Source organism: Manduca sexta, chromosome 28 (genome assembly GCF_014839805.1).
Source record: "Manduca sexta isolate Smith_Timp_Sample1 chromosome 28, JHU_Msex_v1.0, whole genome shotgun sequence".
NCBI lineage: Eukaryota > Metazoa > Arthropoda > Insecta > Lepidoptera > Sphingidae > Manduca > Manduca sexta.
Window position 1 is genome coordinate 13,745,042 of NC_051142.1, and position 16,582 is coordinate 13,761,623.

Sequence of the window (16,582 nt, forward strand, 5' to 3'; positions counted from 1 at the left end):
TTTGGAAGGTATGTAATATCAAAGATATTATTTTGATTCTGTTGAATTATCTATGGCTTTATTCGTTCCGTTTAGTTCCATTCATTCAATCGTAGTGACATTATGGCAGTCAAAATTCAAATAATTTTGTAAACAATCTGCTATCGGAATATTGCAATTTAGATATTTCAAGGTAAAATGAATAATTACCCCTGATCGTTGTACGACCACAATATAATTAACGATGTCTGAAGATATAAAAGTTACGTTTATTATACCGAATGATTGTGAAAGTGAGAATGAATGCTCGGAGGACATGCAACTGGCTTTTGTCGTAAGTATCCAAAAAACATATATGCAATTATTTATTAGTGAAAACATCATATTTAGGTAATGCATGTTATTTTTAAAAAGGTTCCTCTTTCCTGAATATATAATAAATTCATCCTAAAATTTTACCGCGCTTATGATGTCTGGTATGCTGTTTACGTCAAATATAAGTTATAACCTCAGTTATATACTGTATATATACTATAAAAAAAAACAAAATAAAAAGCAGTATAAAGTTTTAAGTAGTTCTACAAGACGAACATGCTTCTAATATGTAAGAACATAAAAAATACACAAAATATTATAAATAAAACCTATTTACTTTTGATGTAAAGTATAAATATATAGATGTTTGAGATGACAAATGTTTGTTGTCAACAACACTTTTCCTTTCCATTATTATAGCCACATGAAGTCCATGCTGAACATTAAAATAAACACCGTTTTATGAACTTATTTTGATAATATATATTGAAATACCTTGCAATAAGCTTACCTACCTTCTTTAGAGAGTAGGGATAGAAATCACATCTTCACAAGTTATAAAATTGTAACAGTTCAATGTCTGTGTATAATGGATATTGAAAAAAAAACTAAGTCTTTATTAGAGTAACCAAAGATAAAATAACAGTTTTTACAATATTTTCTGTCTGTCTGTATGTTTATACAATTATCACACAATACTACTGCATGGAAAGAAATACTGTGTCACTGATGCATTGATATAAGTCTAACTAAAAATAAAGACTCCATTTTATCCTGGGAAAATATAAAACAGGATTTTCATCTTGGAAAAACTAGCATGCAGGCAATCACAAATACTACTACAAAAGAGACCCATATTCCTTCAGATGTTACTCACACTATGTACTATTTGAAGGTGACTCAAACATCAATACAATAAAACATTGGAAATGGTGTTTGTTTCTTGGATTAATATCAACATGTTCTAAATTGGTTTGTAGACATGTGAGCAGCATAAAGGCAGTGGTCTTCATGCCAAATGGGTGAAGGAGTCCCAATGGAAGAAATTCGAAGGACTCTCTAAGAGGGATGTGTTTGTCCTGTCTGAGTTTGAAGGGGAACTTTGTTTCAAAGAGGCTAAGGGCTACTAAATGCCTGTAAGTATTCACATATCATTGGAAATGTAGAAAATATTCAGAAGTTAGAGACAAGAATGAATTGTTTGTTAGAATTTTAATGTACAATAACTATTTAACAAAGTGGTAAATTGAAAAGGCATGTGCTGTAGATTTTGTACATACCTGTTGATCTTAGCTACACAATTATATGTAGAGAAATTGCTGTTGACACAATCTGATTTCAGAACAAATAAACCAAAATATTATTTTTAAAAATAACCTCTTTCCTACTATACACCTGAACATACTCTTTGAGCATACATTTTAAGTGGACTTATTATAATAAATAATTATTTCATCATGATATAACATTGGCGTTAAGCTGTCCCCCAATCACATCATGGGACGGAAATCACTCGGCGAAAAGTGGGTGCCTTAGTTGCACCAGTGCAGACCCCCTTCAGGGGATAAATTTGTGATGTGTTTTGATTAACCTTAATGATCTGTTGTTTCTATTATTATTATATGCCTCTAATTTTTGTATTTAGGGTTGGTGGGTCCCCTTGTCTGTCATGCTGTTGTTTGACGGGAAGGCATGCCAATACCATCTGGCCCACAGAACCTGTGTACCCGGTGGCCATGAGAGGCTTAGTGGTCACCGCCAGTGGTTTGACTAAAGACAAGAAGGTTTGTAATATTGACCAACACCTCTCTCACTCTCTGTTACAAGGTTCCATGTCATATTAGATGAGCAAATTAAATAATTTATATCACATGATTCTAAGATGTTTTCAGTGAAAATTTCCAATAATCTCAAATGATAAAAAAAAAACATGAATTGTTGTCTATTTTAATTTTTGCCAACATAAAAAAAATGTCAATTTTGTCTTTTTAACATGAGTGACAATTTAACAAAGGACCTTGTAATAATGAGCCAGTGACTTATGTGTTTGAACGATATTAATAGATGTTCAATCATAAAATACTTTTGATTGTGAGTTTTTGTAATGTTAATAATTTTCTTTTTCTTTCCTTTATGATGAACTGTATATTTTTAGGAAATCATAAAAATCAAAGTGCACTGGATGGGTGGAACATATAACACAGTTTTGACAGATGAAACAACACATTTAATATCTGATACTGTGTTATCTGTGAAGTATGTGGTAAGTGGAATTATTGTAATATTTCATACAATGCGATGTTTACGCCAAAATTTGCGAGGTATTGCTAGGCTTGTTTTGTTTCATAATAAAACTGGTAAATGAAAACGAGACTTTTATCTTACAAATAGCTTTTGCCTCGCTATAAGCTCCTTCTGAAAACGGTTTTCTAGGATAAAAAGTAGCCTATAAAAAAAACAAAATCGGTTTATTATTTCCTAAGATTAGCAAGTTCCACTAAACAAACTCTTTAGTTTTATATATTAGTATAGACAATTTATATAATTTAACTATCCCTATTCCAGAGATCAGTAGAAATAGGCATTCCAGTAATGTCCGAGACATGGGTAGACGCGGTATGGGAGGCAGCCCTTCGCCTAAACGTTAGCGGAGCTTCTTTGGACTTCAACAACTACCGTCTACCACCATTTGCTAACTTGGAGGTGACCACGTCAGGAATACCTAAGAGAGACAAGCAGATGATAATGAAGCTAGTCAATCAGCATGGTGGCAACTTCTCAGGAGCATTTCAGAGTGAGACTACCGATGTGGTGGTATTGACAAAGTGAGTTTGTTTATGTTAGAAATAGTTACATTATGTGTGTTAAAATTAATAGCCGGCATATCACGCACAATGGCCCGACCTACAGGCTAAGTGCAGAAAAAGGAGTCCCTCAACATAGAACATAGATAGTGTGTTAAAATTATTTATCTAACCATATACTATATTGTGATGGAATGTTTATACGCCGTAATAGAAATGCCAAATATTTTTCAAGAATTTTTCTTATTTGAGTGATTGACAAGTTCTCTGCTTGTATTGTTATTCAGTTATATTAAAAAATCCTTTTGCAGAGAGGGTGTAGGCAGCGAAAAGTACAAAGCGGCATTAGAGTACGGCAAAGTGTGTGTTTTACCATCATGGGTGAAAGATTCAGCGGAAAAAGGAGTCGCTTTACCAGTAGCTAAATACAAAATAGTAGGAGCGTCTACATCGTCACCGCTGGCTGAACATCGGCTGCCTGACATGAGTGAGTCATTATGTATAAATATATAAAATTAGACATAATACAAACTACATAATAGGATCGAAGTATCGGTATATAAAACACGTATCTGCTGTGGGGTTGTAGCTATGACACCTGCCTATTTAGAATCGTCAACGCTAATAAAAATAAAAATCTAAGCGACAGATTTATCGCCAGGATAAGCAAAAAAAGAATAACATAGTTTGGTCACAACAAAAAGTCGCTAAAACTCGGATAGATATATAAAACCTGTCACGTTATACACCATATTTTTATTTATAAACAATGACACTTTAACCATTAAAGGTTCGCATTAAGTACCTGTCGTAGAGCGTTGTTAGTCATATATATGGAGGGTAGAGGTAAGGAGCACCGTCTGTTTCAAGTACCTACCACAATAGCGCTGGCGTACGAAAAACTACGATACGAATGTGGTTGCTTTAATAGTGAGTGAAGTAAGCCAAATGAACAAATCAAATCTTTTCATGATTCAAGTAGTCAATAAAATGCCAGTATACAGAATCTCAACTGCTTGTGTAGTTGTAAGTAGTTTTGTCAATATAACCAAGAAACTGCAGTGAAAACACGTGTGAGTGATACATTAAAAGTGAATTTTGAATTGAATTCCTATGCGATCGCAGCGCCATCCTTATTTTCCCTGTTTTGATGGACACTTTTTGATACACTGAGACGGTGCTCCTTACCTCTACCCTCCATAGTCACATATTTGTGTTATTTTGTCGTTCATACTGACTCATTTTATAGCTTACTTACTTTACTGACAGGTACCGTAGTTTATTTCTTACATTGTTATTCTCTTTTAGGTTTAAATTTCTCCAGAATCACAAATCTAAGACCACCTAGTAACTTCGTCGACGAGACTAGATCGGCGGATGTGTCTACCACGTCTGGGAAAATAAAGGTAAATAAATTAATAAATAGCTATAAATTACATTTAAATATTCGGATGAAAATAGCAAAGTATTAAAACTGATAAACTAAATTAAGTTATATTGCAAATAATTTTTTTTTTGCAGCTATCGCAAGAATCACGTAAGGCCAACGACACCTCTATCGACAAGGAGTTGCAGATAGAGCTGGACAGTTTCGACATGAATGACATCAAAAAGGCTGGACCTATATTTGACGGATTTTGTGTAAGTTTCATATTATTTCTTAGTTTATTGCGAGTTTGAGGAACTAATCAGATTAATTCAGGTACACTTATTGACACATTCGACAATCCCTTAAATGTTTTGGGATATATCAATGCCATTACTACTGTTGTGCATGAAATGAATTTTATAATTTCGTATGTAATGTTTAACTTGATAGTGCTGGTCCGTATCACACGGCGTCAGCGTGACCCCTTTAACTTTACTGTTTACGTATAAAAAAAAAATGTTATTTAATAAGTAATAGTGAATATTTCGCACTCTTAATAAAATAATGACCTATTTCCAATTTGTTAATTTGTGGCAGTCGTCGGAAAACTAATTTTAATTTGCTACCTTTTCTTTTGAAGTTGCTATAAAATTGAGCTTATTAAAGATAAGTATATGAAACTTATAGAATGAAAAAAACAAGGGAAAAAACTAAAAGGTCGCAAACAGAAATTGGTTGTTTGACGATTCCCACAAATTGTCAATTTTGGAATGGGTCATTATTTTATTAAGAGTGCGATTTGTAGATCTGGCTAGTGAACATGTCTGGTCGGGCGCGCGAGGTGTGCGCGGCGGCGGTGTCGCGGTGCGGCGGCGTGCGCTACGACGCGCCGCACGCGCGCCTCACGCACGCGCTGCTGGCGAGCGGCGCGGGGGGCGCGGGGGGCGCGGCGGCAGCGCGGGACCTACCGCCGTCTGCGCGGCTCCTGTCGCCGCTGTGGCTGCTGCGGAGCGTCAAGGCTGGCAAGCCGTTGGATGAGACGCCGGTCGGTAATTACAGCCGTTTACAAAAAAAAAAAAAAACAAACTTTATCCTCGATTCGATCCCGAGTATAAACCAATGAATAATAGTCATTTGTGAGCATGTCAAATAAACTTTGTTCTTATTGGTCTATTTTTGAGATAGATCAAAAAAAGCGATTGGGATCGTTGTTTGAAAATGGGATTAGTGCTATGTTGATCATTTTAGTACCTAGTGACGTCATAAAGTTGCTAAATAAATTTAATTTATTTCCCTCATAGAAAATTTTTAATACAATATTGTGTGGTGTTATATTTCTTTCGATTGAAATACTAAAAATCACGTATGAAAAATAACGAATGTTCACATGCAAATTTATTCTTAATCAGTACCTCATACACACCACCACGTCAACACCAGTGAAGTGCGCACGCAAGCAACCGGCAGAAGCGTCTCCTATGAGCAAAAAGAACTTGCAGCTCCTTCGCCGGGAACCGCTGGACCTCCCGCCACCAACCGTGGAGGTGGAGCCTGAAGATGAACTTGTCAACCATTACTTAAGCCGTAAGTTATTTATTTTTATACTTATTTCCAGTCTGAAGTTAGTCACAGCCAACGGAAAGTGAAGTTAGTTAGGGCCGGACCACCCCGTGACCACAAAGGCTGCAAAGTCTTCGAAACGTCGGGAGATAATTATAATATAAAAACCGCGATAAGTTCCGTAAAATAGTTTTATTTCAATGAAGTTATTCGCATTAAAACTCGCCGCAATGGCCCTTAAGTCTTTTGCGTACCAGGCCCAGTCTTTTCGGTTTTGCCGGCATAATTTTATCAACTTGTGAAGGATAAATCACGTCAGGTGATACTCTATCTGGATGCCACTTCATTTAGCTTCAGATATAGTTGAGTTATTTACCAACAATAAATTACGTCAGTCGATACTCTATATGGATGCGACATCACTTACCATCAGGTGTAGTGGAGTTACTTTGCCGTGTCAGTATGGAGAAAGCCTGATGCCTCTAAACAATACTATAGTAATTTTATAGTATTTCAATGTACAAAATGTTTTGACTATCCAGAAGCCGCAGTAGAAAACGTACCGTTAGATAGAGAGAAAACACCAGAACGAGTTGCTCCTAATTCCACTACAAACGAACATCCAGACATCACGGAAGATGGTGAAGATCCTACTGAAGAAATAGAACAAATATTTAGAGGTTAGTGAAAACAGTAACAGCAACTTTCAATAAACGATCCCAATCAGTTTTATCGATCCATTGCGGAAAAAAAAATATTTTATTAATTACAATTAATGCACCTACCTTGTTTATCTCTGCACCATCTGAAGGTAGACTGGTAGAAAATGCCTTTGGCATTAAGTCCGCCTATATAAGTATATAGGAATATATAAGTCTTAAATAAATAAATAAATAAAATGAACCAATTAGACAATTTTTAAAATAAATATTTTGATTGGTTCGGAATCGGATCGAGATTGAGATCGGGATCATTTATCGAAATTGACAGTTAGTAGGTTTCAAACACCGTGAAGATTGATTTATTTTTCGAACTACGAACGACCGTGAAAATTCATTTATCTTTCGAACAGTACAAAGCGTATTCGTATAACTTGTATTCTTTGCATCGATGACCGACGATGACCATGATGATAGTAATGGCGGTGCTATGTCCAGGTATAAAGTTCGTAGTGCAAGGCCTCGACGAGGAGGCGATTATCGAGATCGGCGCGGAGGTGTCGGCGGCGGGGGGCGCGCTGTGCGGGGCGGGGGCGGCGGCGGGGGCGGCGGGGGCCTCGCACGCGCTCGTGCCGCTCGACTTCGACCCCGAGGAGCTGCTCACTGCCAGTGCTGAGCCAGTCACTGTGTTCTGGGTGGTGAGTGGTGGATTAGTTTGCTTTTAGTGTAAACGGTAGGTTATGTGGTAGATAGGTAGGTAGGTGTAGTAGTTACACATATTTGCGGTTATATTATCGAGGTAAAGTTGAGTGGTTCTGTTGGGGATAATATCAAGAAGTAATTGAACATTTTTTAAATTCCTTGATTATTTCTGATCAATAAAATATTGTACCATAAATTTATTTGCATATTTAAAAAATATTTATGAATAATTCATGTCATCTCTTCATTTATCGTTCTAATAATCAATTCAAAACCTTTTTGTTCATTGTTTATGTACATATATAGCCATTCTATGAAATGCTAAAATAGCATAAAAAATAAATATTATAAAACACTATCAATATCTCTTACAGAAAGACTGCCTCTCCCAACAAGAACTGGTGCCGATCCAGTACTACCACCGTCCAGTGCGGTTGGCCAGCTGGAGCACCGCGCCGCTGCGAGGCGTGGTGGCCAGTCTCAGCACGTACAGTGGCATCGAACGAGCATTCTTGGACGAGCTGGCCAAGCTGCTGGGAGCCACGTAAGGAAACATCGAGTCTAAATATTAGAGAATCTATTTGAAAATCTGTGCTCAGTAGTGGGGTCGTGTTTAAAAGACCGATATGATGCTATCGGCCTCTTGTTCCCAAAGAAGCTAAATTGACACTACATAACATAGACAGGGTTTTTGTATTGCTTTGATTGACGAGACGAGCTTCGAGATTCGTCTGATGACAAGTGATACAACCGCCCGTAAACAGTAGAAACACCATCCAATACCTTGAATTACAAATATTGTTTGGTATTCCAATGCGCTCGCTAACCTGAGACATGAGAAGTTAAGTCTTATTATATCCAGTAGTAACACTGGCTACAATGTCCTACAAACTGGAACACAACAGTGACTACACATTGCTGCTGGGCGATGGAAATAGAATGGATGTATAAAACAACTGATACACTCTGATCAAGCATGTGCTGAAGATAAAACCATAGCGCAAATCACTTATCTAAATCACGGAATTATTTCAGAACCCAGCTTCGCTTCTGCCGTCGCAACACTGCCAATGCCTTGGCGTCCACGCATCTGATATGTCCCACGCCCGTGGGAGATAAGTATACTGGCGCTTTGAAGTGGGGGCTGCCTGCAGTGAAGGCGTCGTGGTTGATGGCTTGCGCCAAGGAGGGGAAGAGAGTGAGCGAGAGAGGACATCTTGTTGGCGAAACTAAAGGTATGGCTTACAGACGATTGCAATTAATGTAGGGCTACCTTCGGATCGACCGCGAAATATACCCGTCAGAATATATTTTTTAACTTCTTTAGAGATCATTTATTGATCGATAATCGATTAATATAGATAATCTATATAGATAATCGATTTATTGTCGGTATAGATTAGCATTTCGTTTGCATTGCGAATTGACCGCCTAACAAATATAGAAAAATAATGCTTTCTTATACTGTCAGCACCACCATCGCCAGCAAAGCTGCCGGAAGAAGCTAAAGCCGAAGGAAATCCTATCGTACAGCCAAATGAGTCTGTAGACAAGGAGAACGCTATGCTGCCGCCGCAGGGATCGGCTTTGCCGCGCCGTGGCTCAGTGCCCAGCGCCGAAAACACACCTAAGAATACTCCTAAAGCAAAACTGGGGAATGGTATGTTTGTCAATCTATACTTTATTAATAGATACTATCTTTATAAACATTGACTGTGGCGCCAAAATAACGAACAGTGCAGCGCACTACGCTCGGAGTGTGTTGTTCCACTCTGGCATCTGGCGAGATAACGCGAGTGATACAGTCTTTATTCAACACTCCAGTTGTATGCTATGCGAACCCGCGTTACTTGACAAGAACACATCTATCGAGTGTGCCACAGTCAACGTGTTAATGACTATTTTTGCTTACTTATGCATATTACGTCAATGCTTATTATTTGTAGATGGTACGGATGAGATGTCTCCAGCATCGAGATATATAGCGATGGCCCGACAGGGGTTACTCGGCGGAGACTCACAAGAGACGCCCAGTAGACTACATGAAGTGAGGGACGATGATAAAATAGGTACAGTGCCAAATAACTTTTCTGTACAGTTATAAACTAACAGTCATCATCATCATCAGCCCTTTACAGTCCGTCAGTCTCTCCCAAGCTACGCCACAGAGCCCGGTCTGCTGCTTTATACATCCAATTGCTGAGAACTAACAGTAAATCAGCAAAAAATATGTTTTTCGGATTTTTATGTTATACGCCTGCCAGTAAATAATAGCAATGTTTATCTACTCGGTTTTTTTATTTCCCAACAATTCTTAAAGGATGGGACTACGTTCACTAGTTTTCTAACAAAATGAATGTGTGATCGGGTTTGATCTACTTATTTTGGTCGATACACAATTTTGTTACTGACTTTGTACCAGGGCTACATTACTGATAGTATGTGCATTACCCATAGATAGCGCGGCAGTCCGCACGCCACCGCTAGAAGATGCTCTCTCGACGCCGAACCTGCAATTACTCAGCCCGACTACCCGCCGACGCCTGCAGGCGTTGCGGCGTGGTGACCTACCGTCCGATCCCATACGCACGCCTCGTGATCCATGTGAGCCATAATAATTATCTACTCTTCAATATGTACTTACTGAGCAGTATGTATATTCAATACGAGTATTAGAATATTCCAACTTAGAATGGTTTTTAAAAATAGTAATGCCGGGCTGTGGCTTGATTTAATGATAAGGATGATCCATCGCTGCCAGGGTCACATGTCACTGGCTTTCACTGTTAAAAGGTTCTCTGTTATATTTTGCACGAGTTGAATTACATATATTACACGAGTCCGTCTTTTTTTTTAAAAAACCTATAATCCAGAAAGGTAAGTAAAAGGTGAACCAAGAATTATTTATTGTATTTTATAATTCTTACAAAAAATTTAAGTATAATTTTTCATGATTCCTGAGAGGGTTGTGCAGTCATATAAAAATTTAAATTAATTTATTCCTTATTTCACGAGCCTATAAATGAACTGCTCTTTTTTTTTCTCTTTTCACTTTATCATGTACTGTAGTCTTTACCCTAAACTGATTGAAAAGAGCAACACCAGAGTTTCTTGCCCGTTCTTCTCTGGTGAAAACTGCTTTCCGAACTGGTGGTAGAGTTAATATTGACGGAATCTAAATAATGTATAACATTTTACAGATTCAAATAAATTATTTCATTTCATTTCATTTCATTTCATTTCATTTCATTACAACATTAACAAAAATTAACATACATCCTTGTAATAATGAGCCAGCAATGTGTCACAGAAAGTTAACGTAAAGCGATATCTATGCTCCTTTACGGCGTGTCAAATTCACTGTAATCATTATCAATTCTTTTGGTATTATGGACGTCTATAGGCGTCGTTATTTGCACTCTCTCTTGCGCTCATTCACTCACTCTCAATTTCAATTTTTTTTCCACAGTCGACAAGAACCTTCCCACTCCAGATAGCGCGTTTGGCGCCGCGCTCCGGCCCGGCTCGGGCAGGCTGTCGCCCGACGCGCGGAAACGACTGTGGAGGGTCGTCAATGAATTACCCTCAAAACAAGAACAGACTCCCACCAATGTTAATACTGTGAGTATCGTTTATTTTCGCGAGCAGGAACGCGTTATCGCTAGCATTACTTGGGTGATGAGAGGAACGGTTGTTGGTTTAACTGGTCTTACGGACTATGTAGAGAGTACTATAGGGGCCAGATAGACTACCTCACGTAAACCCCATCCAAATAGTATGTAAGTACCTGTGTTTGAACCTAATCTCTGGGTAGTTAGAGGCCTATCATGAGATGATGTCGTATGGTGTCAATCGCTTATATAGTATATAAGTAGTTATTAGTACTTTGTAATTAAAGTTTTAGGTTGTATCGCTGCTGTTTGTAATATTCAATTAAATAGCAGACCTTTAACGTTTCCTCGACTGATATAAAAAAATATTTACTTCTAACTACCGAGTTTATAATTTACCTTTCATTTGAATTAACAATAATATTGTCTATAATAGCCGCTGTCGGAGATCCGTAACAGATTCCTGGCGCAGTTCAACGGAGACGCGCCATCGACTCCTTCTGACCATCACCTCGCTCCGAGAAAATTGCATTTGCTGGTAAGATTTTATAAGTCATTATTTTTCACAGTACAAAAAAAATAATCCCCCTATACAAAATTCATACTGTCTTTTTGTAACACGCTGTATAAGTTGTGTACGCAAGCTGCGGCTAAATTATTAAAAAATTTACACGTTTTCAGGACCAAGAGGACACACCGCCAGCCAAAATGGCAAAAATTTCGCAAGATCAGGTTGGTTGCTATATTCAATATGCAGCTTCATTGCCATGGATTAAAAATCTGGGAAATATATGTCATCTAGATAGTGATCGCTTTACACTTGACACAAATCCGTCTAATTGGTTCGTTTTAACAATGTTCGTACTCGGGTCAGACAGTATATATCCAGTACAATAGGCCGGTATACAATCTCACGATTGTTTTATTTTATCATTGCGTGGCAAAATCATTACGAAATAAAACTTCCTTTGCTATCCCCTCCATCGCGCCAAAAAACACTGCAATCATACACCCAAGTTCCGAATTCCGAATTGACCTCTGACGTCATGACCATTCAGTAACTGCTTATATTTTTAGTGTGCAGGTGGAGCCCTAAACTCGAGCCTGGCGGAGGACAAGCGGCCCGCCCCCGCGGCCGGCTCGCCCGCGGTCCCCCCGTCACTGGACGCACAGCTGCAGCGGCTCAACGCGGTGCTGGCGGGCCGGCTCAGCTCGCAGAAGCCGCGCCGCTCCACCAGGGACTCCGTCAGCCTCGCGCCGCCGCCCGGTTGGTAATGTTATGGTAGAAGGAGAGTCATTCATATGCGAGAATTTTATTATTTGGGCGGGGGGGGGATTATACTGTCAAGCCTAAGTAGCTTCAACGGTTATGTCACTGAACCTATGGCTAGGCGTTAAGTTGCTCGCTGAGATGGAAAAGATCAAGGCTCACGTTGCAAGACCACGACTGATACTAATTTTCTTTTTTTCAGCCCCAGAATCCGAGCCGGGCCCGGAGTCTCAGCCCAACACAGTGGGGTGGGATGATACATCGCCCGCGCGGCCACTGCAACCACCACAGTCGCAGATCAAAAAGTTCATGCTCTCTTCCAATGTCGATGTGAGTAACAAATGTAACGTCTCTGTAACGTGACATAAGGAATACGACACGAATATTTGTGTGCTTGCATTGTGATTGGTCGTCACTGTAACATGTGTCACACGTGTCGTTCTCTCGACCAATCACAATCATGTCTATTGTTACTATCGAGTCGATCGTTAACTCGTTCCAACCAGACTGTAAATGCAATATGCTTGCAGAATCGCGAAGAAATCATCGAAATGATCCAGTACCTAGGCGGGGAGGTGTGCGAAGGTACCGAGCTGGACCCGGAGATGACGCATCTACTATGCGCGGCACCAGGCCGCAGTGAGAAGATGCTCGGCTCCATAGCGGCAGGCCGCTGGGTGCTGCACCCCGCATACGCGGCCAGGAGTCGGCAGGCGAACAAATTTTTAGCGGTAAGTACTATGTGCTCATTTGCGAAGTTTTATTTTGCGAAGTGGGGGCGATAGGTTCATTGATTGATTTCAAAAAGTGGTGAGAAGCAGTTTGGGAGTATGCGGAACTGTTATGAGTAATGTGTACTTGTTATGATTGATGTTGTTGGTTTAATTTGCTGAAGTTTTTAGTCAGTGGCAACTATTATTTAGTGCTGCATCAGAGAGTGGTTTAGTCACATCTTGAATATAGAATACATGTCGTAGTACAAAAAATAATGCGCAAATAATTGTAATGCAATGTAATTGATACCGCCTATTATTTTACGATTTCAGGAAGAAGAATACGAATGGGGCAATCCTCTAGCCACGTGCCTTCCCGCGGTGTCGGGAGCGGAGCGCGTGCTGGCCGCGGCGGCGCACCGCTGGCGCTGCAGGCGAGCTGCTGGTGTTGGTGGCGGTGGCGGCCCCTTCACAGGCGTGGTGGCGCTGCTTCACGTGCCGCCGCCGCGCCGTCGTCTCCTCGCGAGACTCGTCTCTGCGGGCGATGGACTCGCTCCCGATGATGAGTTAGTATTGTGGTCCTATTCTGGTAAAGGCGTTGCAGTTTGTATTTTACATTTAGTATTTTTGTCTCCAGATATATCATTGTTCTGGTAAAGGCGGTTCAGTTTGTATTTTAATTTTCTATGTCAATAACTTCGTCCCCTATTCAACAATGGACGAGAATGTAGGCGAATGTTATAACTTGTAATTTTAATTGTAAAATATGTCTGAGACTATTTGTCATCTTAAGAAATTGCATGTTAAGTTGTCCAAGGTGTATTACAATGAAACACAGCACTACTATTACGTTAGGCTAGACATAGAGAAACAACGATAACACTAAACAAGTTATTACATTAGTAGATAGCAACAAGGTTGTACTCAGGAATTCGCAGTCGGAATCACCGAACAGTTTCAACCTACTGAGTAGGTCATCTTTAAGGGCGAGTGCTAAAAGGACGTCGCGTCGCGGAGGCCTCTCGATCACTGAGTGTAAGCTGACTGGCCGCTAGTCGGCGATTTCGACTACGAATTCGTGAGTAAAACCGTGTTGCTATCCAATGACGTTTTACAAATAGACGCGTCATACACTAACAAAATGGCACATAAAAACGGCGCACTATTTGCTATATTCACGTACCTGTACATATAATTACAAATTGGTTCGAAGAAGGAATAAAAAGATGCACCATACATTCGTTAGAAAAGGATATATATATAAATCGACAGTTACGTAACAACGTTAGTGCCGTACGCTCATTGGCCGTAAGTCGGGCAATTACCTTACTTTCGTCTTGCCAGTATTGAGCTCGGACAACGTATCTATGTAATAAAAACATCTTAGTTATATTATAGTCATCATCTATATTATGTATTATGTCATTATAGTCATTATCTTAGTATAGCTATCTACTAATTTAATATGTGTCCCGTAAGTTTTAATAATATTAAGTTATAACATATGAGACTTCGGTTCACCAGTTTCAAAAGCAAATTTTTCCACAGACCACCGTACAACAATGACCGCATAACAGTGTGCTTCGCTGATGTCAAACGGTATCCAATCTCTGCACGCGACGCGCAGTGGCTGAAATCAAGAAGGATACCTGTCTGTGCCCCAGTGCTTCTGAGCTCTTACCTGACTGACGATCCACCGCCGAAACCCGAAGAACACTGCCTACCCGAGTTTAAACTGTCTTAAAAGCGTGAAGGTGTGAAATTTTATGAACCACATTTTATGATACCCGAAATGAAATGTGAATGGAAAAACCATTTGAAGGATTCAATTGGAGGGAAATATACTGGCAAAGGCAGTTTGAAGTGTGTGGGGAGTGGGAAAATAACACCCAGTTCAATTCAAACATGGCTGAAGTTAGTCACAAGTTGCGTCGCAGTTAGCAAGAAAATTTGTTGAAGTTGGCTTCAGCAGGCGATTTTAATTGTGTAAACAATTACAGCTTAGCAAAAGGTAACTCCTTCAAATTTTGAAACTTGCATTACTTACAGCGAGTCGCATGTAAATAGAATTATAGTATAAAATTAGCTTTAGAGTGAAGTATGAAACGTGTAGAGGGCGGTTAAAGTGACTAACTTCATGCCAAAAAACGCGTGTCGTTTTAAAAATAATGAATCTAACGAATACTTAAGAGGGTAATTTCTATCTGGTATTGCAGCAAAAGATTTTATTCATGGATTATGCGGTATTTTAACCTTTGAAAATTACATCTATACATATTATAAAACACAGTCCCCTTTTCTCTCTGTCTGTATGTAATCGATTTTCCCAAAATCTAGTGAACGGATTTTTATTAAATTTGGTATGGAGATAGTTTCAGACCCTGGGAAGGTTATAGGCTACTTTTTATTCCGGGAAAATATATAGCGGGACTTTTATCTCGGAAAATTCCATCACGCGGGTGAAGCCGCGAGCAAGAGCTAGTAATATATATTTATTTAAGTTTGAGTTAATGATGAACTGGCATTGTTTATGACCGTTACTCGAGATAGCACATAGTAAAAAAAATGGGTTTAATATAAATTTCTTTAAAACTAAATTAGAGATAATGACAGTGCATAAAATGAAATTTTTGTGAGAAATTTACTCCCTTATTCATAGACGTTATTTATCTAAGGACGGATCATTCTGTGATAACAAGTCTGTTTCTCAGTGCTGACGGCATGGCAGCCTTCGCATAGTGTAGATATAGGGCCGTTGTGATTGGGTAATATTGCGATACAACTTGAATCTAATTGGCTGTCAGATAAACAAAGCTGAGAAACAGTCTTGTTATCACAGCAATGCTCCGTCCTTAGATGAATAACGTCTTAAGAAAATGGCATTAGAATCTAGATTTTTGAGTTATGCCACTTTGCACTGACCGTAATATACGGACGGGTGCGAGACTGCACGAACAAAGTTGTATATCTCAAAATTGTATTATTTCACACCTCTAGATGTTAATGATATTATGTGTAAAACTGAGTTATCATAAATAAATATTAGTTCCAGTATTGAGTTTGAATAAACAATTAGATAGGTAGCATTAAATAAAGCAAACATCGTTGAGTAATACATAGTTACAATATTTTATCTGTTTATTCACATGTCTGCATTTATCACAATGACATATAAAACCAGATGAAGTAATTTATTTAACTCTGTTTATGGCGTTGTATATGTTTATTGTTCTGCACTATTTTAATGACAATAAATTTATATTAATTCATTCTTATCGTTACATTGTTGTTTTATTTGATTCCACAGGGTAATAATTTTATATGGTAACACAAATATTGTCTAATACTTATCTATACTATTATATATAGAGGAGTTTGTTTGTTTGAACGCGCTAATCTTAGGAACTACTGGTTCTAATTGAAAACTTATTTTAGAGTTGGATAGTCCATTTATCGAGGACGGCTATATAACATCACGCTATGACTAATAGGAGTGGACCACATTTATATTTCTATATCTATTAGCGTATCGATATAAATTTGGAAATAGTATAGTCATTGAATTTTTGTGACAATCGACAAATATCAAAATTACAACTA

General features: G+C 38.7%; 1 protein-coding gene across 1 annotated transcript; it reads left to right on the forward strand.

Moving 5' to 3' along the window:
• The first annotated feature begins 80 nt into the window (after positions 1-80).
• On the forward strand, positions 81-16,263 carry LOC115455605 (DNA topoisomerase 2-binding protein 1). The gene is made up of 25 exons (XM_037444759.1): positions 81-313; positions 1,275-1,416; positions 2,011-2,078; positions 2,450-2,557; positions 2,860-3,119; positions 3,410-3,585; positions 4,407-4,504; positions 4,620-4,739; positions 5,273-5,512; positions 5,877-6,051; positions 6,570-6,707; positions 7,185-7,384; positions 7,763-7,932; positions 8,424-8,623; positions 8,860-9,048; positions 9,335-9,457; positions 9,846-9,992; positions 10,858-11,009; positions 11,436-11,537; positions 11,681-11,731; positions 12,077-12,266; positions 12,472-12,599; positions 12,800-13,000; positions 13,316-13,548; positions 14,531-16,263. The coding sequence occupies exons 1-25, from the start codon at positions 224-226 to the stop codon at positions 14,724-14,726; spliced, it is 3,897 nt and encodes a 1,298-aa protein (XP_037300656.1). The 5' UTR covers positions 81-223; the 3' UTR covers positions 14,727-16,263.
• Positions 16,264-16,582: the final 319 nt, after the last annotated feature.